The following is a 26,882-nucleotide window of genomic DNA, read 5'->3' as shown; positions in this document are numbered from 1 at the left end:
ACCCCACCGAGTCTTTTTTTAAAGGCTCCAGTGGTGTTTGAGATTTAGAAGGCATTATAATCTTTGAGAGAGCAAATGGGAGGAAAATGGAGAGCAGCAGTCTACTGCTCATGCCCACTCCATGTCAGGGGGGGGGAAAAAATCACACAGTTTAACGTAGTCTGTTCATAAAGAATCCCACTCCCGAGTTCTTTTATGCCGAAGTTTCTTGTAACCTCTTTAATGGGCAATTTTTCATCTGAAAGGAACACCCTGCCGTGTGACGGAGATCTCAAAATGTCCACTCTGTGGCTGCCAATGCTTGGCAAGCATCTCCAAAAACATGCCTGTGAATCCCATAGAACATGGTGGGGCTGTCAATAGTTGCCTCCGTGCCACGGTGTCTGACGAGAAAACTGTGACTCCTCACCACAGGCTCCTGTGGGGCTCGTCCCTTGAACACCCCCCCCCCCAGCTCTCCTCTGAGGAGTGGGAAGAGAGGCCATGGGGAGCCCTCGCAGCAGGGGCAGGCTGCAGGGAGGTGAACCCTAGCCCCAGCAGTTCCCCCATTGTGGGACAGGTCCTCTGCTTTCCCTCAAGCCACGCCCTCCTTCCCACATCATATATTCATGACTCTCTCCTCCCGCCCTTCATTACTACAACCATGCTGGTATAGTCTCATGCTGGCCTCTGAAAACTCCCTCCAGGGCTGCTCAGCGTGGCCTTCAGCCATCACAGCCGCCTTCTCAGTGGCTAATAGAAGCCGCTTCCCTGCCAGGCCACTTCAGGCTACGGGCAGAGCCCTCAGAAGCCGCCCTGGATGCTCCAGGCTTCAGAGTAACCCACCCCACCCCCCAGTGCAGGAAACTGCTGTGGTCCATCCCTCTGGTGGAATTCTGGTATGTCAAAAGGTCTCTGTTCCAATCCTGACCTAGAGCCCGAGAAGCCTGGGGTGGGGTGGGGTGGGGCTGCAGCTGGCGCTCTAGGCACGGAGACCAGCGGCATGCCTTCTCCAGACGGGATGCTGTCCGAGTCATGATGGTATCCTTGGAAGTTCTTCTGAGTAGCTGGCAAATTTTGAGGGAGACAAATAAAGGAATGTAGGGAAGAATGGAGTGTGGCATTGGATGGTTGTGTCTGTGTCCCATTTGGGGCGACCTAACTAGTGCCACGGCTATGTTCATGTATATTAGCAAGTCCTTCTATCCTGCCCCTCACCACATGGTCTCAGACACTCAACCCAAGGACTGCCCAAGCCATAACACTAGAATAGTGGAAAGAAGTGTGCAATTTTAGAAAATGGATCACACATCCTATTTTTTTCCCATAGATCCCAGTTCAGTTGAAAAGGACTTAAAGTAAACAGCCTTTCATTAAGTGCAGGGTAATGGGACAGCGGGGGTCCTCGCGTCGGTAGTCAAGCCACTGGTCAAACTGACAGTAGATGGCAATACTAGATCAATTGGCTGGTGTGTCAGCATGGGTTCATCGGCTGGTTTGGACTGTACCCTTTCTCCGTGGTTTCCCTCTGGTGGATGCTGACGAGTCACAGAGATCTGGAGATGGCCAGCAAAGAGCGCACAGACAGAAACACACAAGCTCACTTTTCCACTGGGAGCTCAGTAAATGGCGAGAACGTTTTTCACTTGACTTGCCAACCCACACCAACACTTAACACTTCTCAGATTGTCTCATGAACCCACCTTTTCCACACAAACCTAAAGGAGGTCCTCGCTGGACACTGCCTCCTCTCACTCAGTATGGCTCTCTGTGTTGTGTCTCAGAATGAGTTGTGTGGTGGTCATGAGCTGTGGGCTCTTGCTCCTGGGTGTGTGGTGGTCATGAGCTGTGGGCTCTTGGTACTGGGTGTGTGGTGGTCATGAGCTGTGGGCTCTTGGTACTGGGTGTGTGGTGGTCATGAGCTGTGGGCTCTTGGTACTGGGTGTGTGGTGGTCATGAGCTGTGGGCTCTTGCTCCTGGGTGTGTGGTGGTCATGAGCTGTGGGCTCTTGCTCCTGGGTGTGTGGTGGTCATGAGCAGTGGGCTCTTGGTACTGGGTGTGTGGTGGTCATGGGCTGTGGGCTCTTGCTCCTGGGTGTGTGGTGGTCATGGGCTGTGGGCTCTTGCTCCTGGGTGTGTGGTGGTCATGAGCTGTGGGCTCTTGCTCCTAGGTGTATGGTGGCCATGAGCTGTGGGCTCTTGGTACTGGGTGTATGGTGGCCATGAGCTCTTGCTCCTGGGGGCGTGATTTTCTGGGCACCTTAAAACAGAGTGTTCTGGGTTCCACACACTGCTCTTCTGTTGCTTGTGGAACAAAGGAAAAGCAAGCCATAGTGGGGCTTTAGAATACGGCTTCTTCTTTCAAGCCTCCCATGAGCAGCCTTTACCAGCCTTGTGTAGACCTAGGAGAAGGAAAGGAACATCCTGGCCTTTTCTGCCTTTCTCCTACCCTGTGGCCTGAGCTGGTCTGTTGTCTAGAAGAGAGTCGTTGATGTCATTCTTGTCAGGACTGTCTCCGAGTCCTTGGCCCTTTGAGGGGACCCTCCTTGGGTCTTACTGCCGGTGTTAGCATTCTGACTGACCCATGAGCGACTCTGGCTGTTTGGATGTTTGAAGTCACTTCTTCAAACGTTGCGATGTTCTGGGTCCCTGGCAGTCTCTGTAGTAGATGGTGTCATAAAGAGTACCAGGGTCACGTGTGTCTACCGGATGGCTCATTCGTTGCCTCCTAAAGGAAGGCTCGTTGGAAAGGAATGGTCTGGCCGCACGAGTGAGTTTGTAACAGACCTCACGTTAGGGAGAGAGCATGAGAGGAAAGTCGGGCTTAAGCTCCTCAGAAAAACATGGAAGAGAAACTATTGTCCCATCCCTGTAGCGCTGGTTCTCTCACTTGGCCTTATCAGGCTGAGAGGAAGAATTCCTAAGAGGTGGGGAGGGATCTGCATTTGGAATGTTTGAAGCGCTGTCTTAACTGTTGAACTCACCTTGTAACATCTCAATGAGTGTGGCCCACAGGAAGCACTCCTGTGGCGCCTCTCAGGAGCCCAGCGCTAAGCTAAGCGTTTGAAAATGTCTCCTTCAGGACAGTGCACCAGAGGATGCGTTATCAATACACCGCAGATCTCAGGGCTAGAAGGACTACTCAGTCAGTGAGGTTCAGATTCCCTGCACCCATGAAGCCAGCCACCTATGACTCTGTGTGTGCCACCAGCTCTCAGGCGGGGGCGGGGCAAGGCAGGGGCAAGAGTAGGAATGGGCAGATCCCTGGAGCTCATTGGCCAGCCAGCCTAGCTGAATTAATGTGTTCATCCCCCCCCATCCCACCCCCCCAAAAAAATAATTAGCAGAGAACCTGGAGAGCGACGCCTACACGTTGACCCCTGGCCTCTGCACACATGTACACACCCAGATGAACATGTACATATCACACATGCATGCGCACACATGAACATTACATACTTCTTTCCCATCACCTGCCTTCTTAACTCACTATTTGCCCACTTTCTTTCACCTGTGCTGTCTGTCAATCAATATGCCCAACCCACATGGCCACTCCCTCACCTCAGTAAACACATAGTTGAATGAGTGACATCTCCACAGCCATTGCCACATGAGGATTTGGATTGAGAAGTGTGCATTTTAGCTGGGGGTTGTAGTGCAACCTGTGATGCCCCTACATGGGAAACAGAGTCAAGAAGAGCCCAAGTTCAAGACCAGCCTGGGCTACATAAGGAGATTCTAGCTCTCCCGTTTTCTTTTTTTAAAAAACGATGAGTAAAAGTGTGTGTGTGTGTGTGTGAGAGAGAGAGAGAGACACACAGACAGACAGACAGACAGACACTGCAGAAATCTCCTGGTATCCCTCAACTGTCAGTGGAGAACTTAAAACACCTTTCTTTCCCTTGGGTGTTCTGAAGGGCGCCTTGTTGCGACTCTGCAGCCAACCTGAGGCACTCACCATATTCTCTCTGAGAACTTGGGGGCCGTTGATTGCTGCTCAGTGCTGAGGTGACCACTTCCGCCGTGTGCGCTGCTCTGCTCCTTAGGAAGACTTAATCCTGTACATGGGCTTTGGTCACCTAGGCGCCTGTTGTTGAGTAGTTACTGTCAGCCTTCAAGCTGGCACGTGGGAGACGTGTTCTGGGCTGTAGGTGAAACGGTCCACTTCAGAGCCAGGTCTTCCTTTAAAAGGTGTTGCAGGCCTCCTGGTTATGACTCCTTATCTGTCGCTTATTTATTATAGTATATCTATTCCAGGTATGTGAGGTGAGCAGTAATTCTGGCTCAGAAATTATATGTGGTCTGGGAGTATAGCTCAGTGGTAGAACACATGCAGGACACAGTGGGAAATATATAAACTTAATCCTTTTTTAGTTGGGGGGGGGCAGATATTGAGTAAAGAAGCCAGGGCCTCATGCATGCTAAGCATGTATGTGTTCTATCGTATTTCCCCCTTAAAGCTCATACACTGGCCATAGGTGACTGAATTGTTAAATGTGCTCTCTCACCGGGATTGGTGGTGCATGCCTTTAATCCCAGCACTCGGGAGGCAGAGGCAGGTGGATCTCTGTGAGTTCCAGGCCAGCCTGGTCTACAGAGCGAGATCCTGTCTAAGAATAAAAATGAAACGAAGCCCTTTCCTGTCCACTTGTTGAAAGCTAGACCTGCCCCACCAGAAGCTGAGGCATGGGAGAGACATTCCTCCGGGGCTGGTGGGAGAGAGCAGAGGAGCAACAGGTCGTTCGTGTTCCCTTGAGTCAGAGGCTCCTCGGCACGTTGACACAGGCCACCCCACCCAGTCCACCACACTGAGAAGAACTGGGCTCACCTCTCTTTCCCTAAGGAAGCATCAAAAGACTTGAAGAGGTCAAGTGTTTGCCCAAGGTCAGAGGTATAATTAGGACAGAATGGGTGTTTTCTCTAAGCAGCCCATGGCATGGCACCGTGGCACTTCCCACTGACATCTGGTCCCTTTGAGATGCCCTTGTAAAACTGTAGTCACCACATCTGATAGCTTCTTCACAGTTTCACACTCAGTGTGTGATTCAGACTTACCATTCTCCCCAGCTTTGACTTTTTGGGGGGCGCAGGGCAGGGAGCAGTGATTCCTTTGGTGTCTTTATAACAGAAATGATCACTATTTATCTGCCTTGATGATGGGGTCCCTTAGGAAGTTCAAGAATGTGGGCCCTTGTTTCTGGTCCCCGCGGTGTATAAAAATTAAAGAAGTAGCTGGGTGTGTTGATGCAGGCCTTTAATCCCAGCACTCTGGAGACAGAGCCTTCATAGTGAGTTCCAGGCCAGCCAGGGCTGCATGGTGAGACCCCATTGCAAAAGAAAACAAAGAGAGAGAGAGAGAATCAGGGTGGTAATCTGTAGCCTCAATACCTGAGAAGTTGAGGAGGGAAAGTAACAAGTTTGGGGCCTGACCAGGCTACACAGTAAAGTGTCTGCTTTATAAGCTTGAGGACCTGAGTTCAGATCCCCAGAACCCAGTGGCATGTCCCTGTAACCTCAACACAGAAGGGGTAACAAAAAGCAGATCCATGACAGACTTTGGCCAGCCAGTCTAGCAGGGTTCATGAACTTCAGACTCACTGAAAGACCCTGTCTGAAAAAATAAATGTAGAGAGAGGTTCAGGAGAGCTATCCAGTGTCAGCCTCCCCTCCGGCCTCCACACACGTCAGCAGGCAGGCACACTCACAAGCATGTGCACACAAACATACTAACAACTACATCCGTCACACAAGGACACAAGTCTAAAAGATAAATTATAAAGTACATATAAAGTATATAAAATTATGAGCTTTTTTTGTTTGTTTGTTTTTTTCAAGACAGGGTTTCTCTGTATAGCTTTGTGCCTTTCCTGGAACTCACTTGGTAGCCCAGGCTGGCCTCGAACTCACAGAGATCCACCTGGCTCTGCCTCCCGAGTGCTGGGATTAAAGGTGTGTGCCACCACCGCCCCGCAGCTTTTTAATATATAATTTATTTTTTATTTCACGCTCATTGGTATTTTGCCTACATGTATGTCTGTGTGAGGGTATCAGATGCCCTGGAGCTGGAGTTACAGACAGGTGTGAGCTACCATTTGGGTGCTGGGAATTGAACTCAGGTCCTCTGGAAGAACCACCAGTGCCCTTAACCGCTGAGCCATCTCTCCAGCCCCAAACTGCCAGCTTTTTAAAATTCTATTGACCAAACAGCATATTCTTCAGACACATGTTGTAAAAGTGCACTAAGAATTCACAATCCAATCAACAAACGGTCAATCTGTTTCACATTACATTTCACAACTGACCACCGCTCATACTTTCACTTAAGCTTATGTGTCTACCTGGAGCATACAAAGATGAAAATCTTTTTTGGTGGCTCACACCTGCTAACCTCCTACTTGGGAGTTAGAGGTCACCCTGAGCTACGGAGAGAGACCTCATATCAAAACACCCCTCTCCGTATGTGCCCAGGAAGACAGTCTGAAACTCAGGAAGTTTGGTGGTAACAAATGGAAGGTTGTGTTTGGAGTCTGAGGAAGATGATTATCCTAACTGTGGGGAGCGTCGAAAGCAAAGCTGCCCTCCTGGAAGACAGCCAGGTACAAGGAGGGCATGCTGGGCTCTGCCAGTTGTCTCTGTCACACACTTGAGCCAGCTGTGATAAGACAGGCAGTGGGACCACCCTGTTTGTGGGGCCCCAGGCCCTGGTAGGACGGGAAATGCCCCTCACCCCCTTCCCAGTCCGGCATGAGGTCTTCTGGCATAAGTCACCCCAGAGTGTCAGCTGTGGGCCAGGCCATGTGCAGGGTTTAGATGCATCATGATGGTGTTAGGGTAAGCCCTGGCTCCCTCTGGGAATCTCATTAAAGAGGGAATTCCAGAGGGCTGGGCAGATGACTCGGTGGATAGTGTGCCTGCTGCTCAGATCCTGGCACCCATGTGAAAGCCAGGCACCATAGAGTGCGCCTGGGATCTCAGCACACTGGGTCGGTAGAGAGCAGAGGATTCCCAGGCCTCCCTGGCGAGCCAGCCTAGCCAAAATAGTGAGTTCCAGGCTGAGTGAGAGACCCTCTCTCAAAAAATAAGGTAGCGAATGATAGAGGAAGCCACCCACCTGGCCTCCATGCCCACATTCGTGGGTAATTGTGCCTGCACACACACACACACACACACACACACACACACACGAGGGAATACTAAAGTGAAAAGTTAATATCTGGATAAAATATGTCTACCTGGAAATGGTCACTGTACTTGTGGGGTGTGGGGGTGGGGGTCTGATTTCAAAAAGGGCTGTTTTTGTTTTGTTTTTCCCTAAAGTCAGGCTGTGTGTGATAGAAGCATATGGGATTGAAACTTATACACATATCTCAAAATACTTCTGTGTTTCCCTCTACCCAGATATAAATACATTTAAGAAATTAATAAAGGGACTAGGTGAGGTGAGGTGGGTTACTAATCCTGGTACTCAGGAAAGGGAGGCCGAAGGTTCTCCATGAAGGTTCTCCATGAAGGTCAAGGTCCCTGGGCAACACAGGGACACCCTGTCTCCAGAAGAAAAAAAAAGATGTCTGGGGATTTAGGTCAGGGGTAGAGAACATACTAGAGTCTTACTCCCAGCATGGGGGGTGGGGGGAGCAAACACGGCGTCACATACCTGTCTAAGAGAAGGATGGAGCGCGTGAGACCAGCCTGCATAAAGAGCAGGCTGGCACTGGAAACCTTAGCTTCCTTTTCCAGTACCCAGAATATACATAAATAAATAGATCGCTTGGTACTGTAGCGACAAAACGCATCACTCACTTCTTCCAGAGTCCTAGAGGGCTTTAGGGTGATGCCGCTCTTGGTCGGCTAGTCTTAAAATATCCTCTGCTCTCAGTCCTAGAGAGGGAGGAATGTCCTCCCAAGTGAGGCATGCATATGAAGCCTCATGTTCACTCATCAGGAAGGATTAAAGTCCGCTCCCAGGATAGTGCTCCCTCCACAGCAGCGGTTCTAGAACACCCTATCGCTGTGACCCTTTAACACAGTTCCTCATGTCGTGGTGACACCCCCCCCCCATGACTTTCGTTGTCACTTCTTAACTGTGATTGTGCCACTGTTAAGAATCGTAACATAAATGTCTGGTGTGCAGGATATGTGATATGCGACCCCCTTAGGGTTGAGAACCTGTGCTCTGTAGTAAGGGCCCAGTGGAGAGGCAGGGACACCCTTCTGATGGGTGTGCCATCCGTGACACACAGTTTGACCCACAAACTGTAAACAGTGCAGGGCGTTAATAGCCCGGGATTTTCCAGGAAAACTTGTTTTGGGGGTGAAGTGGGGAGTGGGCTACTTCTCCAGGGGAGTAGCCAGATGATACCGTGAACAGTAAAGTTAGCATCCTGATGCTGAAATCCAAGGGCTTTTCTACAATAGGGAAAAGGAAAAGATGGACAGTTCCACGAGGGGGGAGGGGCGGGGAGCTAAGGAAGGAGGCTAGAAATTCCCAGAAGGGTCCCAGGAGGAGACAAGATACCCAGGCTGCAGCTCCCCTGGCAGCCTTGGGCTTGCTGGACACTGAATTCGAAATGAAGTCAGGAAAAGCGGTCCTGAGACACTCAGAGGAACAGTCCCCTTTGTAGGGAAAAAAAAATTATAACTTGTGGGCAGATCTTTTAGGGATGTGGCTAAGGGAGACACAGGGTTTAAAAACTTTGTGTGTGTGTATGTGTCTGTCTCTCTCCCTATTAGGATGATCCTTTGAAAAAGCACAGTTTCTCACCTGGAGAGTCCCACCACCGTGTGTGTGTGTGTGTGTGTGTGTGTGTGTGTGTGTGTGTGTGTGTGTATGAATGTTAAAAATATATGAATGACCTCCCTCAAGTCTTAATTTCTCTATTAAATAAGAGCAGTAACACCTACCTCGTGAGTGTGTAGAAGCGCTAAGCAAATGAGACATTTTGAGGATGACAGAGTGTCCGGCAGAGCCCCCTGCTCCAGGCCACCACAGGCTGGCGAGGATGCCGAGGTCACCGGGCACTCTCTACTTGAAAGTCCACCTCCGGTGCACCCGGTGACCCGAGCTCTGTGCCCCCACCTGCCTCAGGTTACACGGCAGATCCATGAGCATGAGCAGGAGAACGAGTTGCGGGAACAGATGTCAGGTTATAAGCGGATGCGGCGCCAGCACCAGAAGCAGCTGATCGCCCTGGAGAACAAGCTGAAGGCTGAGATGGACGAGCACCGCCTCAAACTCCAGAAGGAGGTGGAGACGCATGCCAACAACTCGTCCATCGAGCTGGAGAAGCTGGCCAAGAAGCAAGTGGTTACCATAGAAAAGGAGGTCAGTGTGCATGCGGGGTGGGGGGGGGGGGCAGGAGGCAGTGGGGGACCTTTAGGTGCTGCCAGCCCTAGCCGGTCTCCACCAGTGGCAGAGTCAGCAGGGAGAGGGAGGGAGTAGCAGGGGTGCACTGTTGCTGGGTTGGGGGGGGTCCTACCTGAAATTACCAAGGTAAAATTATCAGGCAATTTCACTCTGATGTGTTGAGAGCAGGGCTCCCTCCACTGTGGCCAGAGAACCAGTCAAGGGAAGCCAAATGCCACTGTCTTTGAGGACCATGCGTAGCTCAGGTCTGTGTGCCCCGGCCGCACCCCTCTTCTCCTCAAATAGCCCCTTTAGTGGGGAACATCCCCGCTTGTGACTGCTCCTGTATCAGCCACTGGCCACAAGGAAGTAATCTGGCTGTGATTTGGGTTTTCTGAGGAGAGATCTCTCTTCCTCACCCAGGTCTTCAGCCAGTGTAATGATCTGAGTTAAGTTTTTGGTAGTGCTGGGGATGGAACCAAGGTTTCCTTACATGCTCACCTGAGATTCACTCTTCAGGCCCTCTACACTAATCTGGTTCCAGATTCTAGGCCTTCCTGGCTTATGTCTGGTACCTTGTCACATTTAAAAAGAAGAAAAAAGATAAAATGATAAGAGAAATCAAGATAATTCTTTATTACTATCAAATGTTTAGTATTAGGAGGGAACGATGGGCCAGGCATAGTCATGACTGTAATCCTACTGGAAAGGTGGAGATAGGCAGATACCTGGGATCCACTGGCTAGCCAGCTTAGCCTAATCAGTGGTAAACCTCAGACCAATGGGAGACCTTGTCTCTGAAACCAAGGTGATGAGTGGGGGTGAGGGGTGGGGTAGGGAGAGGGATAGTTCAAAATAAGAGCATGCAAGCGTGAGGACCTGAGTTCGGGTCCCAGCGCCCTACATGGACATGGTTGTATGCACACCTGTAACTCCAGTGTGGTGGAGATGGAGACCAGAAGATCTCGAGGGCTCGCTGGCGACTACTAATCTAGTTTTAGACTCAGCAAGAGACCATGTCTCAAACCAGGAAGGTGGAGAGTGATAGAACAGGGCATCCATGTCCTCCTCTGGCCTCCAGGAGTGTGCACACTCAAACACAAGCACACACACCCCCATGCTAATACACCACATTTGCATAAATAAATAAATAAATGTGTGTGGCCCTCATGGGACAACACTTGAGATTGGTCTCTGGTATCCACATGAATCCACACACATATATGCACACACACATAGAGGCATGTTTCTGATCCACCTTCATATCTCCCCTATCATTGGGAATGTATTTTTAAGATGCAGAAGAGCCACAGAAGGCATTATCTTTTTTGTGTTTCTTTGGAGACAGGGTTTCTCTGTGTAACAGCCCTGGTAGTCTTGGAACTTGCTATGTAGACCAGGCTGGCCTTGAGTTCACAGAGATCCACCTGCCTCTGCCTCCTGAGTGCTGGGATTACAGGCGTGCACCACCACCACCACCACCACCACCACCACCACCACCACCACCACAACCTACCTGGCTTGGAAGGCATGTCTTTAGATAGACAGTCTTTCGTTCTCTGTCCAGGAGTGACATTGTCTGGCACTCATGGACAGCTAGATCTGGGGAGCTCAGGCTGACCTCGGCCACCTCTGTCGCCCTCTCAGGCGAAGGTAGCCGCAGCAGATGAGAAGAAGTTCCAGCAGCAGATTCTGGCCCAGCAGAAGAAGGACTTGACAACTTTCTTAGAAAGTCAGAAGAAGCAGTACAAGATTTGTAAGGAAAAAATAAAAGAGGTAAGGATGCCTGCACCCGAGGTCACCTGCACTTTGAGCTTGAAATGGCCCATCTTGCCCTGGAATCGGCATTAGAATTCAGCAGCCCTGACTTCTCATGAGAGTCCTTGGAAGGCTTAGTAAAGCCGAGATCGGTACACCCCTCCATCCTCCATCTTCGCTAGGTCTGGAGTAGAGTCTGAAAACTCACCTTTCCAACAAACCCCACGGGGCACCAATGCTGCTGAGTGAGGTGCGGCTGCATTTCAGGAATCATTGATCTGAGTTGTGACCATTCTCCAAACCTTTCCCCACACGTCGGCCAAAGAAATAGATTTCAGCCATTTGAAACCCATGTCGTCCTTAGGAAACCCACCATCTTCCCGTTGTTCTCAGAGAAAGTGGAAGTCCTGAAGACCCCACGTGGTTAACCACCAGCCTCCCCATCCAGTCTCCTCTCACTTTCCTTCTCCACCCCAGCCCCCTCAAGGCCGCTGCATCCCCAGGATGCCCTTCTGTTCCTCAGATGTAACAAGTTCTCCCTCCCCGGGCCTTTACATGTGGCGTTTCTTTCTTTTTTAAAAAAAAAGATGTATTTGTTTATTATGTATAGTGTCCTGTCTGCATGTACACCCACAGACCAGAAGAGGGCGCCAGATCTCATGACGGATGGTTGTGAGACACCGTGTGGGTGCTGGGAATTGAACCCAGGACCTCTGGGAGAGCAGTCGGTGCTCTAACCACTGAGCCACCTCCCCAGTCCCATGTGGCGTTAATTTACCCCGTCTGCAGTTCTGCCCAGTGCATTCCTCCTCCTCGTAAGAGTTAGGATCAATTATTGAAACCTTAACTCAAATATTATTTCCCCAGAGAGGCCTTTCCTAACCTCCTCGGCTAAGATACACTTCTCCTGTCTCACGAAACTAGAGGGGTTTTTTTTGTTTTGTTTTTGTTTTTGTTTTTTAACTAATTATTCAAAGTCCTTACTTCGCTGCAAAACACCAAAAGCAGAGAGCATGTCTGGCGTTGCCCAAGACTGTGTATGATACGTGAGTGTCTTCACCACGTGGACAGATGATTCCAGAACGTTTGGCTAAAGAGCGCAGATGGGCTTAAGAGCGTCCCCCGAGGAGCAACCCTGTCGCCTGAGAACTTAGTCTTCCTGTTCTCCTTTTCCCAGTGTTGACAGGTGAATTTCCTGTGCTCCCGCACTCCGCCTCTCTCCTAAGGGTTAGGACTCCTTACCTGCAGGTGTCGGAGGCATATTTAGGTTTCATAAAGCGGGGCCTGGGGCACTGCCCTAGTGATTGGCGGGTAAAGGGCACAGGGCCTAGTGAGGGATCTGGGAGGGCGTGGGTAGGGTATCCAGAGGATCTCAGGTTCTGCCCAGGTAAGACGTTGCTGCAGCCGATCCACACTGTCTGAAGGCCGGGGGTCTCTGACTCTCTGAGTTCTGGAAACTAGAGGGTCAATAGGAATAGCCCAGGGAAGGAAAGGGTCTGCATTTTCTTCAGCTTTTCCTTTGTATTTTTCTTTTGTGATTGGCATGATCTGGCTGGATCTTGGAGGTTGCTTTGATTTTTTTTTTTTAAGAGAAATCCATTTCTTTTTTCTTTTCTTTCTTTCTTTTTTTTTTTTTTTTCTGGTTTTTTGAGACAGGGTTTCTCTGTAGCTTTGGAGCCTGTCCTGGACTACCTCTGTAGACCAGGCTGGCCTCGAACTCACCGAGGTCCACCTGCCTCTGCCTCCCAAGTGCTGGGGTTACAGGCGTGCGCCACCACCCGGCCATAAAAAAATCTTTTTTTTTTTTTTTTTTTTGGCTGAGGATCAAACCCAGGGCCTTGTGCTTGCCAGGCACACGCTCTACCACTGAGCTAAACCCCCAACCCTCCATTTCTTTTTAAAGATTTATTTATTTATTTTGTATACAGTATTCTGCCTGCATGTATGACTGCAGGCCAGAAGAAGGCACCAGATCTCATTACAGATGGTTGTGAGCCACCATGTGGGTGCTGGGAATTGAACTCAGGACCTCTGGAAGAGCAGTCGGTGCTCTTAACCACTGAGCCATCTCTCCAGACCAATTTTTTTTCAATAGGAAATTTTGCTGTTTCCCTCAACTCCAAATACTTTCTCCTTTATAAACTCTACGCATCTGTCCCTGCTCTGGAGGCCTTCCTTTAGACGTTTGGCTGCCATCTTGGGCATTTGCAACACCAGGATATTAGGGTTGACTGAGAGACCTTTAAAAGATTCCCCACCAAACACCTATTCTGGAGTCCTGTCCCACTCCCCACCCAGTCCTCGGGTTAGCTTTGGGTCACCAGACTTAGATAATGTAAAAGGTTTGGACCTGTTCCTGGAGAGAAGCAGGTCCAAAGTCAGCCTGAGGTGGCCTCAGCCACTTATGAGTAGAGCATGCTTATCACATGTGTTCAGATACCTCTAGAATTTCACGTGCAGACCAACCAGAGCGGTGTGGGAAGGACATTAATAATCCAGTCTTGATTTTGTTTGGAGTGACTGTTGGTCACATTTGAGCTCAGACATGCAAACCTGGGGCTCATGCCAAACCTAGGGGTGACATCATGGCATAAAGAGACATCATTCAGCCTGTCTGTTGCAGGTTCTCTGATTTATAGACTTATCGGTGGAGGGCAAAACTAACCTAAATAATGGTGGTTTTTGACAAACATTAAGAAAAACAAGTGGTTTCAGATGTGTGAGGGTTAACCAAGCCTAGGTCAAGCTCGTTGGTATGAACAAAGGTGGGTACTCTGTGTGCTCTCCAGAAGTGCCCTCTTGCCCTCTCCACAGTCTAGCATCCCAGATCTTCCGGTAGGCAGCCCTCTTCATGTTGCCCATGTGTTCTGGGAAGCCAGAGTGGAGATTCCTTCGCGTGGCTTGCTCACTCTCTGATCCCAAATGAAGCGCAATTCTTTTTCTCCTGGAACTTAAATTAGCCACATCTGCAGGGTCCCTTCCAAACTTTGAAACCCATCGACTTCTCTTTAAGCCTTGTATCCCCTCCTTGTTCCAAGCCACTCTGTGTCCCCCAACTTGACCTTCCCGGGAGATTCCCAGCTGCCTGCACAGCTGGTCCTGGTCCTGCCTCTCCACACGGCAGCCAGCATCCATCTCCCCATTATGGCAACTCCCACAAACTGAATAACCATTTTTCCTAGACTGAAGGTCCTTGGTGGGCTTGGAATGAAGCTCACAGGTAGAGTGCTTGCCTAGCATGTTTGAGTCCCTGGGGTCAGTCCCTAGAACTGAGTAAAATACCAATCTGAACTTGGTCTACGTGTCCATGGGCCGACTGGCCTCGTGGCCTGAGACCCCCACAGGCCATTGCCTCCTCTTGACCGAATTAGTTCCACCCCATGCAAGAGTTTTTCACAGGCCATTCCCTCCATCAGCCTCTCTCCCCTACTTACCGCCCACCCGTTCCTTCTGATGTCCACATAGTTGTTACTGAGGTCAAATGCTTTCCACCAAATCCTCTTGAAGGACTCTGGTCCTTCCCTCGAAGGCAGGTTTTGGACAGACATTTCATTCCTTTACACGGCTCTTAAATCCGGTTTTGACTCTGGATTTTCCAGCCCTTGAGTGTCTAGGTGCCGGGATGCCTTGCTCACCTGCCACCTACTAACCCTGTGGTCAGGGCTTAGAGTCGTTGGCTGATGGCTGAATACATTGTCTCCGAGCGTGAGAGGCAAACTCAAGTACCCCCTCACTTAACACTCAAGTAACTGGGGAGAAGACAAATGGGGGGAAGGAGTGTACCACAAAGCCTGTGTTGAGATCCACACTCACCATCTCCATGATCTGACCTGCCCTGTTTGATGGGCCTGGATATGTTTGTGGGGTTTTTGTTGTTGTTGTTTTAAGGTTTATTTATTACGTATAGTGTTCTGCCTGCATGTATGACTGCAGGCCAGAAGAGGGCGCCAGATCTCACACAGATGGTTGTGAGCCACCATGTGGTTGCTGGGAATTGAACTCAGGACCTCTGGAAGAGCAGTCAGTGCTCTTCACCACTGAGCCACCTCTCCAGCCCCTGTTTGTGTTGTCGTTTTAAGGAAATGAACGAGGACCATAGCACACCCAAGAAGGAGAAGCAGGAGCGGATATCGAAGCATAAAGAGAACCTGCAGCACACGCAGGCCGAGGAGGAAGCCCACCTGCTCACTCAGCAGAGACTGTACTATGACAGAAACTGTCGCTTCTTCAAGCGGAAAATAATGATCAAGCGCCATGAGGTGGAACAGCAGAACATTCGGGAGGTATTTGTCACGCCGAAGCCATCTGAGGGGCAGTGGGGGGGAGGGGAGGGTCTGTCTCCTCCTTTCCATTCCTATGTCCTTAGCCGTATGCACAAGGCAGGGGTCCGATGCAAACGTGTCAGGGGATGACGTCACCTCCGATAAGCTAAAGCCGTTTTCAGCATAAGGACCAGCCTTAAACGGGTGAAAAGCTGTGTTATAAACCAGGTACATCCTACCACACAAAGCGGGGCATGGGGGGGGGGGGTCCCCGCTTCCAGCCTGCTTGTCAGAGCCCTGGGTTTTGTGATTCTACAAGAAACACTTAAGTGACAGAGCGCTGCTCTGCGCGCACATCATCACATTCACTGTCATCCAGTGCCCACAGAGCGCCTCCTTCGTGCCAGGCTCTGTGGCAGACGCCAGGGCTACCAAGCAGCACCTGGCTGCCGAAGTCTGCAGAGGGAAACTGACATAACAAACTGAACGTCAATCTTCTGCCTGAGCGGCAGTGATGGGCTGAGATGGGGCTTGGAGGAGATATCAAGGGCAGCCAGAGATCCGGGTGTGTGGAATGCAGCCGGGGTCAGGGGGAGCTGGCTGGAGCAGGCTGCAGGCCTCATTTAAAATGAGGCCTTCAGACTGTACCCTGACAGCAGTGTGAGCCATCAGAGGCGTTTAGGCAGGGGAGTGACCCGACATTCCCTAGCTTTGCTTTGAAGACCTAGAGCATCAATGTGAGACCCAGGCTAGGTAAGAAGCCAAGAACAGGGAGGGAAGCAGGCCATCTTCCTCTAGGAGTTCCAGCCCAGAGGAGATGGTGACACAGAAAGGGGAGGTTATATCAGCGCAGCATGCCTCAAGTCAGATGCTGCTAATTCTTACCAGTTTCCCATGGGGATTTCAAACGGAAGAGTCCAGAATGGTTTCTGCCTAGAGACTGAGGCAGGCTAACAAGTTTCAGGCTAGCCTGAGCTACAAAGGAAGCCCCATCTCAAAAATGATGATGGTGGAGCTAGGGAGGTGGCTCAGTCAGTAAAGAGCTTGCCACACAAGCATGAGGACCTGGGTTCTCAGCACCAAACTCCAGGTTCTACTGTGTGCATCTGTAATCCCAGCACTGGGGAGGCGGAGACAGGAAGACAGGAGGACACTTGGGGCTTGCTGTCCATCCAGTCCAGGCTAATCAGGGAGCTCTAGGTTCAATGAGAAACCCTGTCTGAAAATAGAAAGTGGATAGAGATTGAGGAAGACACGCAACGTCAACTTCTGGCCTCCCCACACATGCACACACATACCAACGCTCACACACATACACACACAGTCGTAACACTAACAATAATAGCAATAATAATTATTATAGTAATAACTGCCAGTCTTCCAGTTTGGGAGATTAGAGGGGCATGATAGCCCTCACTGAGACTGAGGATACAGAAGGCATGTCAGTCCATCAGGAAAGCATTCATAATCTGAGAAGACATGCCATGAGCCATTGGTAAAAAATACTGATGGTTCATGAAAGTCCAGTGTTCACATGCATGAGGGGAGCAACCACTGCAGGCACCATTAACAGAAAAGCAATTGGGGCAAATGTTTCAGAAAAAAACAAAAACAAAACTTTTTTGTTTGGTTTTCTGAAATAAGGTCTCCTTCTGTGGGCCAGCTGACCTGAACTGTCCATCCTCCTGCCTCAGCCTCCTGAGCGCTGGGATCATAGGCATGCTCTCAGCAGGGTTCAAATTGAAAGAAAGAGCAAAGACAACTGGAATTTGCTGACCACCAACCATTCTAGACCAGCCAGGCTCTGTGCTTGTGTTTCAACATCTGGGAAGGAGAAACTGGTGGACATTTCCAATCAGGGCAGTGATTTGGTAAACTGTAGACCAGAGAGAGAGAGATGAACATCATTTGGGGTGATACATGGGTTGATTAGGATGAGGGGCCCTAGAGAAGTTCAAACTTACCCCAAGAGGATGAAAATGGTTCTAGGATGGGAAGGTGTCTGGACACTGTGATAGTGTGGGACATTCTACTGGATCGCAGTCATAGACCAAGGCACACAGTGAGCTGTTGTGTTGATGTGTCAGCATATGAGTAAATAAAGGAGAGGAAAACCAGACAGGTTCATTACAGAGGCGATAACAACAATAAATATTTGGGGAAAGCTCTTTAGAGAGGAGAGACTGGAAACAAAAGGATCAGATGTGGGAACTCGGGTGTGGGCTCTAAAGGGTAGCTCAGTCTCAGTTGTGCTTTCAGACAGAACGACAGCTTGGGCTGCTTAGCTGGCAGAGTGTTTGCTTAGCGTGACAGAACCCTGAATTCCACCTCCAGCACCACACAAACTGGGTATGGCGGTTCACACCTACAATCCCAGCACGGAGGAGATGTCTGAGGCCAGTCAGAGCCACAAGAAACCCTGACTTCAAAAATAAAAAAGTACTGGGCAGTGGTGGTGCCTACCTTTAATCCCAGCACTCGGGAGGCTGAGGCAGGTGGATCTCTGAGTTCAAGGTCAGCCTGGGCTACATAGAGAAACCCTATCTCGAAAACTAAATAAGTAAAATAAGCAATAACCTACAGGTCTTGGTGGCCAATGAAAGGGGGGTGGAATCAAAATTACTTTCCGATTTGAGACTTGGAGACATTAGGGTCTAGCTAGAAACAGAAGCTTCAAGAGAAGTTTTGTAAGAAATTACCTAAGCCTGAATATTCCAGACCTGTCAGAACCAAAACTGAACAGGGGAGGAAGGCTCAGTGAGGAAGGTACTTGTGCTGTGTGAGCATGAGGAAGTAGTGCAGATCCACAGCACCCAGGGGAAGCAGGGCTCCTGGCGCACACTCATCTGTAATCCCGATGCTTCATGACTCACACAGCAGGATGGGAGACAGAGACAGGAGAACCCCTGACCTCCACAAACATGCTCCTACATTCAACACACCATACATACATACATACACATCAGAGACTATATATACTCATGCCATGTATACACACACAAACACACACATGCACACACAGTTTTGTTTTAATGAAAATACGCTGGGCAGTGGCGGCGCACACCTTTAATGCCAGCACTTGGGAGGTAGAACAAGGTGGATCTCTGTGAGTTTGAGGCCAGCCTGGTCTATAGAGCGAGATCCAGGATAGGCACCAAAACTACACAGAGAAACCCTGTATCCAAAAAAATAAAATTAAAATTAAAATTAAAAGCCCTATAGCTGGTTAGAAATAAGATTTTTTTTCATCTGACAATTACTGTTACTTCAATAGCAGATATTTAGGGAAACTTTGAGGTCAAGGGGTCAGTTATCACCAATAAAAATTATAGAAAATAACTACTCCCCAACATGATTTTTTAAAAAATCTATATTCATGAAGAGATGGCTCAGAGGATAAGAGCATTCACTTTTCTTGCAATGGACCTGGGATCAGTTCGCAGCACTCATATGGTTTACTCCGGTTCCACGGAATCCAGTGCCCTCTTCTGGCCTCCACGGGTACTGCACATAGGTAGTACACATGGACACACACACACACACACACACACACACACACACACACAGCTAAACAAAGGATAGCCCTGTAGCAGTGTTTTTAAGGATTCATATTTTCCTTTTTAAATCTTACCCACTGTCATGAAAATGTTCAGTGCTTTTCTATTTAAAAAAGCAGCAGGAACACTCAAGAATAGAAAAACAAAGTGTAATATGAAATGTTATTTTTAATTATGGGATAGACGTTGTCTACACTTAAGGTATATACTCAATGCTTTGACATAGTGTTCATTGTGAAATTATCATATTTGAATTCATTGTCATATCCATCAGCCCCACAGTTTCTGCTTGTATGTGTGTGCATTGTACACAATGTATGCATGCATGATGTGTGTATGTATGTCTTTGTGTATTATGTGCATTCATTATGTGTGCAGGCATCATGTATCACGTGTATATGCATGCATTGTATGCAAGTATATATGTGTACATGCATACATTATGTGAAAGTGTATATTCCTGCTTGAGTGAGGAAATTTCTGTCCCATCCTCCCAAATATACACATGGCAAGCTGTCATCATACTGTCCTTTAGCTATCCAGAAATTATTCATCTTGCATAATGAAAATTTGGTGCCTTTTGGTCAATATCACACTTTTCTCATAATCTCATAACACCTACTTTCTACTCCAGTTCATTTAGTATGTATTATTCTAGGTCACCCCACCCCCACCTCCCCCTATCTTGTGTATGACATTAGCTCCGTGGCATTGTCTACAAGCAATAGACACAAACTCTGGCTGGCTTAGGCATGGTACTAACATTTTTCAAGAATGTATTTTTATTTTCTGTGTATGGATGTTTTGCCTGCATATGAAAAAGGCCAGAAGAGGGTGGTAGGCCCCTCTAGAACTGGAATTATAGGCCATTGTGATCCACCGGGTGGGTGTTGGGAACCCAACCCAGGTCCTTGGCAAGAGCAGCAAGCTCTCTTAAGCACTGGGCTATCTTTCCAACCCCAGAATTACCTGGAAGGGTAAGGGGTAGGTAACAGAGCTGAGGGAAAGAGCCAGGAATGATGAGGAGATATGCTGGGAAAGCACCTGCTGTGATGCAAAAGGCAAGAGCCACCCCTCCAAGTACTGTCATTGGGCTGTGTCTCTTCAGTCCTGTTACTGTATCATTTCTGTACCAGTTCCTAGGAGAGAGAGAACTTGAGTGGGTAATGTGCCTGTCCTCAGTGTAACACTGACTCCAGCCTGGAGTCCTTTCTCAAAGCAGAAGAGGAGGGCTAGGGCAAGGAGAGTCCAGAAATATCAGATGTCCGCCACACGACTTCCCCTTTCTCCATTTACCATGGAGCATGCAGCACACTGCCCTGCTCTCCACAGCATCACAGGATTCACCCATAGTCACAGATCTGTAGCTAATGCTGCCCCTCTCAGGGCATCTGTGGAAATGGGAATGCCACCACCACCACCACCACCTCCACCACCACCACCTCCACCACCTCCTCCACCACCTCCACCACACCACACCACCACCTCCACCACCTCCTCCACCACCTCCACCACACCACCACCACCTCCACCACCTCCACCACCACCACCTCCACCACCACCACCCACCACCACCACCACCACCACCACCACCTCCACCACCACCTCCACCACCACCTCCACCACCTCCTCCACCACCTCCACCTCCACCACCTCCACCACACCACCACCACCTCCACCTCCACCACCTCCACCACCACCTCCACCACACCACCACCACCTCCACCACCACCGCCTCCACCACCACCACACCACCACCACCACCTCCACCACCACCACACCACCACCACCTCCACCACCTCCACCACCTCCACCACCACCTCCACCACACCACCACCAACACCACCTCCACCCACCACCACCACCACCTCCACCACCACCTCCACCACACCACCACCAACACCACCTCCACCACCTCCACCACACCACCATCACCACCACCTCCACCACCACCTCCACCACCACCGAGAACATCTCTGTGTGTGTTTTTAGTGTCTCAATGTGTGGCTCAGTGGTAGGACAGCTCGCCTAGCATGTCCGAGGCCATGGGTTCCTGTAGTGGTACTTGCTCCACCCGTGACCTTGGGAATGAATACCACTACAGGTTCCATTCCCACCCCCCCAGCACTGCAGAAAAAAATCAATCACTAAGCATTTCAGTGCATACATATTTTCACAGATACTTCTCAGAAGTGGAACCTCTGAGTCAAAGTTTTAGTTACATATCACAAAGGGTCAGCTCAGGAGGTAAAGGCATGTCTTGGGGTTTCTATTGCTGCGACAAAACACCATGACCAAAAAGCAAGTTGGGGAGGAAAGGCTTTATTTGGCTTACACTTCAGCATTGCTGTTCATCACTGTAAGAAGTCAGGGCAGGAACTCAAACAGGGCAGGATCCCAGAGGCCAGAGCTGATGCAGAAGCCATGGAGGGGTGCTGCTTCCTGGCTTGTTCCTCATGGCTTGCTCAGCCTGCTTTCTTATAGAACCCAGGACCAGCAGCCCAGGGTTGGCACCACCCACCATGGGCTGAACCACCCACCCCCATTGATCACTAAATGAGACAATGCCTTACAGCCGGATCTCATGGAGGCGTTTCCTCAACTGAGGCTCCTTCCTCTCTGATGACTCCAGCTTGTGTCAAGTTGACACACAAAAACCACCCAGTACAAGGCACTTGCTGAGCTTGATCCCTGAAAACCACATGCACCCACACATGTACACTCATAGATTAATAAAAATTTAAAAACAGATAGACAGCTGCTACCAAGTCATTCTCTTAGGAGTCTGTAGTTCCGCCAGCAAACATAACTTCCTTCATCCCTTTCTGAGCTGCCTGTCAGGACTTCTTTTAGCTCACAAAGCAGGTGTAAAGAAACACCAATGTCTGTCTGAGTCTTCCTAACCCCATCCAAGAACCAGAACTCCAAATACCAGAACTAAGAAATCGCTAAATATACTGTCCAACAGCAGCACCATTGTGAAGTTTGAATTCTAAGCCAGGTGTGGGTGGTACACACCCATAATCCCAGCACTCAGAACGCTGAGGCAGGAGAATATGAGTCAGGAGGCCAGCCTGGGCAGCTTAACAAGACCCTGTCTCAAAATACCACTTGAGAAGGGCTGGAAATTTTTGCTTAGTGGGAGAACTCCTTCTGGCAAAGGGATCCTCTGCCCCCACTCCCCCAGGGCAAGTGGACCTTGAGTGCTTGGCAGGCAGGGTCGTAATGCCATCAACTATGATTCAGCTCTTTTTTTTTTTAAATTTTATACAAGCCACAGACATCATGGCTCTAACATAGAATGTGTCGTCAGTGTCTAGAGCATTCTAACACAGGAAGATACACTTCACTGGGATATCTTTTCACAGAAAATGTTGCAAACCTGAAAACCAGAATTTTATTAGCCCCTATTCAACTGCACAAAAGTTGTATGTGATCTTAGACCTTCAGCTCCCCAGTGCCCCATGATTACATATGAAAGTCTTTATAAGGTTGGTGGTGGTAGCGTATGTCTTTACTCCCAGCATTCAGGAGGCAGAGGCAGGTGGATCTTTTGTGAGTTCAAGACCAGCCTGGTCTACAGAGTTCCAGGCCATCTTTACTGTCCAAAAATAAATAAACAAACAAATAAATAAAAATCTTTGCAAGGTTTTCACCTTACAGAGAGGCACAGTTAGAACTGGGTGAGCTGTATGAAAAAAAAAATTTTAATTGAGAAGTTGGTACAGTGGTGCATACCTGAAGTCCCCACTGTCTGAAAGGCTGAGTCTGAGACAGAAGGATTACTTGGGTGCAGGAGTTGGGAACCAGCCTGGGCACCATAGCAATACTCCCACATAAAAGAAAAAAATTGAAAGTACATTGCATGTTGTCATGTCGGCATGGCATTGGACTCAAGATAAGACAGATATGAAATAAGATATGAAAGGGCTTCCCATGGCTGCAACTATTACAGGCAGCTGGCCATCTCACACCTCAAAACTCAGATATAGGATTTATGACAAAGGACCAGCCTAGAAATTGCACCCCAAAACCATTTGTGTTACCATACTTACATTCTCTAAATAATTTGCAAAACCAAGTCTAAGATACTCTATGCCAGTTATTTATTTCTAAGTACAGAAAAACAATGAGGTGTGGTTACATTCTGAAGCGTTTTCTTAGGATCTGTCATATAATCTTCACAAGCATTATTTGTGGTGGGTGGGAAGGCCCTGAGTTTATGCCTGAAGAAACTAAAGTGTGTGTTAAGGGGTTTCCTTGAATAGGAAGCTTGCCAAAGCCACAGACCTGGAGTCACCACAAGGACCAAAGCTGACTCTCACCTGAGCATTGCTTGGATGACTCCTGAATGTTAGTATTGGTCAGAAGCCACTGCATAGCTCAGTGCACCCCATGCAGGTGTCCCTCAGCACCCAGAGCATCCCATGCAGGTGTCCTTCAGCACCCAGAGCATCCCGTGCAAGTGTCCCCCAGCACCCAGAGCCACTCCATTCAAGAAGAGAGGCCCATGATGTCTACTTACAGTACTTGCTTGGTGTTATTTACTTTTAGTCTCTGAGCAATTTGAGATCAATTTAGGTTTCCAGAGTTAGTGTGGAGCTAGAAAGCTCAGCACTGTGGCTCAAGTGACTGTATGACAGGGACCTTCATTCTCCTACAGCACTTTCCTTGGCACTCCCTGGGTTTACCTGATTACCTGATCTGTGGGAAGGGCCAGTTTCCTATGGTACCACCCATTGGCCACCCACTAGAATTTGAAAGAAGACATTTAGTTGGGGCTGGAGAGTTCTCTCAATGTTTAAAAGCATAGGCTATTCTACCAGAGAACCTAGGTTCAGTTCCCAGCACCCACATGGTGGCTCCCAACCATCTGTCACTACATTTTCAGATCTGATGCCCTCTTCTGGCCTCTTCCAGCACTCTGTGTTGCATTTACATAGAATACGGGCAAAGCCCTCACAGACATAAAAAAAATCATTCTTTTTAAAAGAATTTGGTAGTCTCTGTAAAGAGGCAAAAATAAAACACTAAAAAGAAAAGCATGGACGCTGCCAGGATTTGCTTTCCTGAATTGAAACATTTAAACCAAGTTTACACCGTAGCTATTAACAGCAGAGCCCCAGGGATGCCCTTGGTCCAGCTCCATCCCTTGTACCTGTGTCAGCATCAGCACCTAGCACGCATGTAATGATGCTTGCTGAGTGAATAAATGAATGTTCTTTGGCAGTGCTCTAGTGCTATACGCTGTGGGTGGAGAGCCAGTGTATGCAGGATACTTGCAAACACCCATACACATCCTTTTCTGACATCCCTGTAAACACACATGCCTCCCATCTCCTCCCCTGACAGATGTGAGAGAGGTGGGGCACCCAGATGTTCCCCTGCCAAGCCCAGCTCCGAGCTTACTTCCACCAAACTTCCTAACATACACCCTCTCTGGAGTACCCTCTTCCCAGCCCTGCTCCTTTCCCTTTTAAACTTGTACAGATCCTGTTTCCCTGCGCTGGTTAAGACTCTCTTGCTTGCATGCTAACTGGAATTTATTCCGGTTGTCTTCGGTCAAAACCAGGAGAGACACCTGTAGAAATACAGGAAAAGCTCCAATAAAAGTGCCGTGACTTTAATCTCAGCAATCGGGAGGCAGAAGCAGGCGGATCTCTGTGAGTTTGAGGCCAGCTTGGTTGCAGGTTCCAGGTTAGTCTAGACTATGAAGTAAGACTCTATCAGCAGGGTGTAGAGGTGGGGGGGAGATCCAAAACAGAAATGAACAAAAATCTCATCAGCTGTTACTACAGCTGGACATAGAGATGGGCTGAAATGCAGCCAAGACTTGGGTACAAAATACTCACTACATCCATTTCTCTCTCCCTCTCCCTGTTTCCCCTCCCCCCCTTCCTTCCTCCCTCTCCTTCCCTTCTCCCTCTTCCCTTTCTTCTGAAGTCTAGCTTTATCTAAGCCTCATCCCTCCTAGCAGCAGGTGACCATCCCATAGTCCCTGTGTGGCACTGTCACCCCAGCCACCAAAGAGACAACTGGCCCTGAGTCACAGCTCCAAATTCCTAAGAGAGAAAGTAGACTGGCCCAGGTGATGCCTTGGGCCCACCTTGGATCCAGTCAGCCTGTGAGACCAGCACCTCCTTCACCATTAGAATGTTCCCAAGTCGAGGGCAGCAGCCACCGCTTAGGGACCGCTGGCCTGAATCCGGGGCTCGTGGTTTAGAGTTTTGTGACTAGTGCATTGAGGACACACAGCCTCAGGGGCCTGGGGGTGTAGCTTAGTGGTGGAGCGCTTGCCCAGCATGTATGTGCAAGGCTCTGGATGCAAAGCCCAGGCCTTGAGGTTCAAATCCCCAGTTTGGAGTGAGAGATGAAAATAGTCTCACGTTAGCGGGCAAAAGCCTTGTACTTGATCTTTTCTTTCCTCCTGGTAGATCCTTCCCCACTCTCCGAGGAAGGAAAGGAGAAAAGGCTTCAGACGGGCAGGAGTAGAGCTAAGGAGGGGTCTGGGGGTGTGGCTCAGTGGAAAAGCACTTGCCTAGCATGGCCAAGGCTCTGGGTTCCGTCTCCAGTGCCACGGGAAGAGCCCGGGAGAGAGGGAGAAGGAAGGAAGGCGTAAGTGTTAGATCTAGACACGATCCGTCTGCCGTGGGAAAGATGAAAGGGAAGTGCTGTGCTCAGATTTCTCCCAGCATGCCCTAAACTCTGCTTTTAAAAAATAGATAATTGGCCTACTTCTGTTATGTACAAAAACAGGGTATTTCCCCAAAAGCTGAGGGCAATGCAGGCATTCCCAACTGAGTTCTCAGCACTGGCCCCCATCAGAGTCACCTGGAGATCTTGACCCATAACAAGAGTCACCTAGAGAAGACTTTAAAATTGAAATGGGGGGGTGGGTCCCCAGACAATTGTCAGAATTTGGGGGTGTGAGTTTCCTTATATGATTTTAATGGATAGCCAGCACAGGAGCCCCTAGCTTGACCACACTAAAGCCTCACACAATCGAAGACCCACAGGCGCTCTGTAAGACAGGGAAGACCATGGGGGGATTAACCCCATTTCCCAGATAGTGCAGCTGTGACCCCTGGGAAGTTTCCATCTTGTGAGTGGTGGCCTCATCCCAGAATGCAAAGCTCCAGGGACCGCCCCTCTGATCTCATTAAGTCATGCTGCAAACACTAATGGACTCATCAGGCGCCATCCCTCACCGTGCGTGCGTCCTTCCCTTTTCCGCTCCACTCATCTCTCTCCGTTCATCTTTTGCTCCTGGGTGCAGGAACTAAATAAAAAGAGGACCCAGAAGGAGATGGAGCACGCCATGCTGATCCGTCACGACGAGTCCACCCGAGAGTTAGAGTACAGGCAGCTGCACACCCTGCAGAAGCTCCGCATGGACCTGATCCGGTTACAGCACCAGACGGAGCTGGAGAACCAGCTGGAGTACAATAAGAGGCGGGAGCGGGAGCTGCACCGGAAGCACGTCATGGAGCTTCGGCAACAGCCGAAAAACTTAAAGGTAAGAGGACCTGGCGCATCGCGCAGAGGGGCGGGGCCCCCGCGGCCTGTCTGTGTTGTACGCCCACAGAATCGGGATCTCTGGGTGTGGTGTCCCGGGCTCCTTCTGCAGGCTGGGAAGCGGCTTTGGAATCCCTCTAAGCTGCTGGCCCTCCCTGCAGTTCCGTTGGTCGCCTACCTGAGCCACTGGTTACCCACCGTCTTGGAAAGAAAGTGAAGAGGGGCTGGAGAGATGGCTCAGCGGTTAAGAGCGCTGGCTGCTCTGCCAGATTGTTGATTCCCAGCACCCACACAGCAGCTCACAACCATCTGTAACTCCGGTTCCAGGGCATCTGATGCCGTCCTCTAGCCTCCAAGGGTACCAGGCATCCATGCAGTACACAGACATTCTGGCCAAATACATATAAAATAAAGCTAAAAAATTGAAAGTGAGCAAGGACAGCCCAGAAGACAGTTCAGTCAGTGAAGT

General features: G+C 49.5%; 1 protein-coding gene across 3 annotated transcripts in view; it reads left to right on the top strand.

Moving 5' to 3' along the window:
• Taok3 (TAO kinase 3) overlaps positions 1 to 26,882 on the top strand; it is a 167,239-nt gene that overhangs the window by 127,895 nt on the left and 12,462 nt on the right. For all 3 annotated transcript variants that reach the window (XM_036171725.1, XM_036171726.1, XM_036171727.1), the window contains 4 exons: positions 9,064 to 9,300; positions 10,969 to 11,097; positions 15,159 to 15,362; positions 26,175 to 26,414. In XM_036171725.1, the coding sequence (XP_036027618.1) occupies positions 9,064 to 9,300; positions 10,969 to 11,097; positions 15,159 to 15,362; positions 26,175 to 26,414 (810 nt within the window). The remainder of the gene's footprint in view (positions 1 to 9,063; positions 9,301 to 10,968; positions 11,098 to 15,158; positions 15,363 to 26,174; positions 26,415 to 26,882) is intronic.

Source organism: Onychomys torridus, chromosome 22 (genome assembly GCF_903995425.1).
Source record: "Onychomys torridus chromosome 22, mOncTor1.1, whole genome shotgun sequence".
In the NCBI taxonomy this organism is placed as follows: Eukaryota; Metazoa; Chordata; class Mammalia; order Rodentia; family Cricetidae; genus Onychomys; species Onychomys torridus.
Note: the sequence above shows the minus strand (reverse complement) of the source record. Positions and strands in the feature narration are given on the sequence as shown.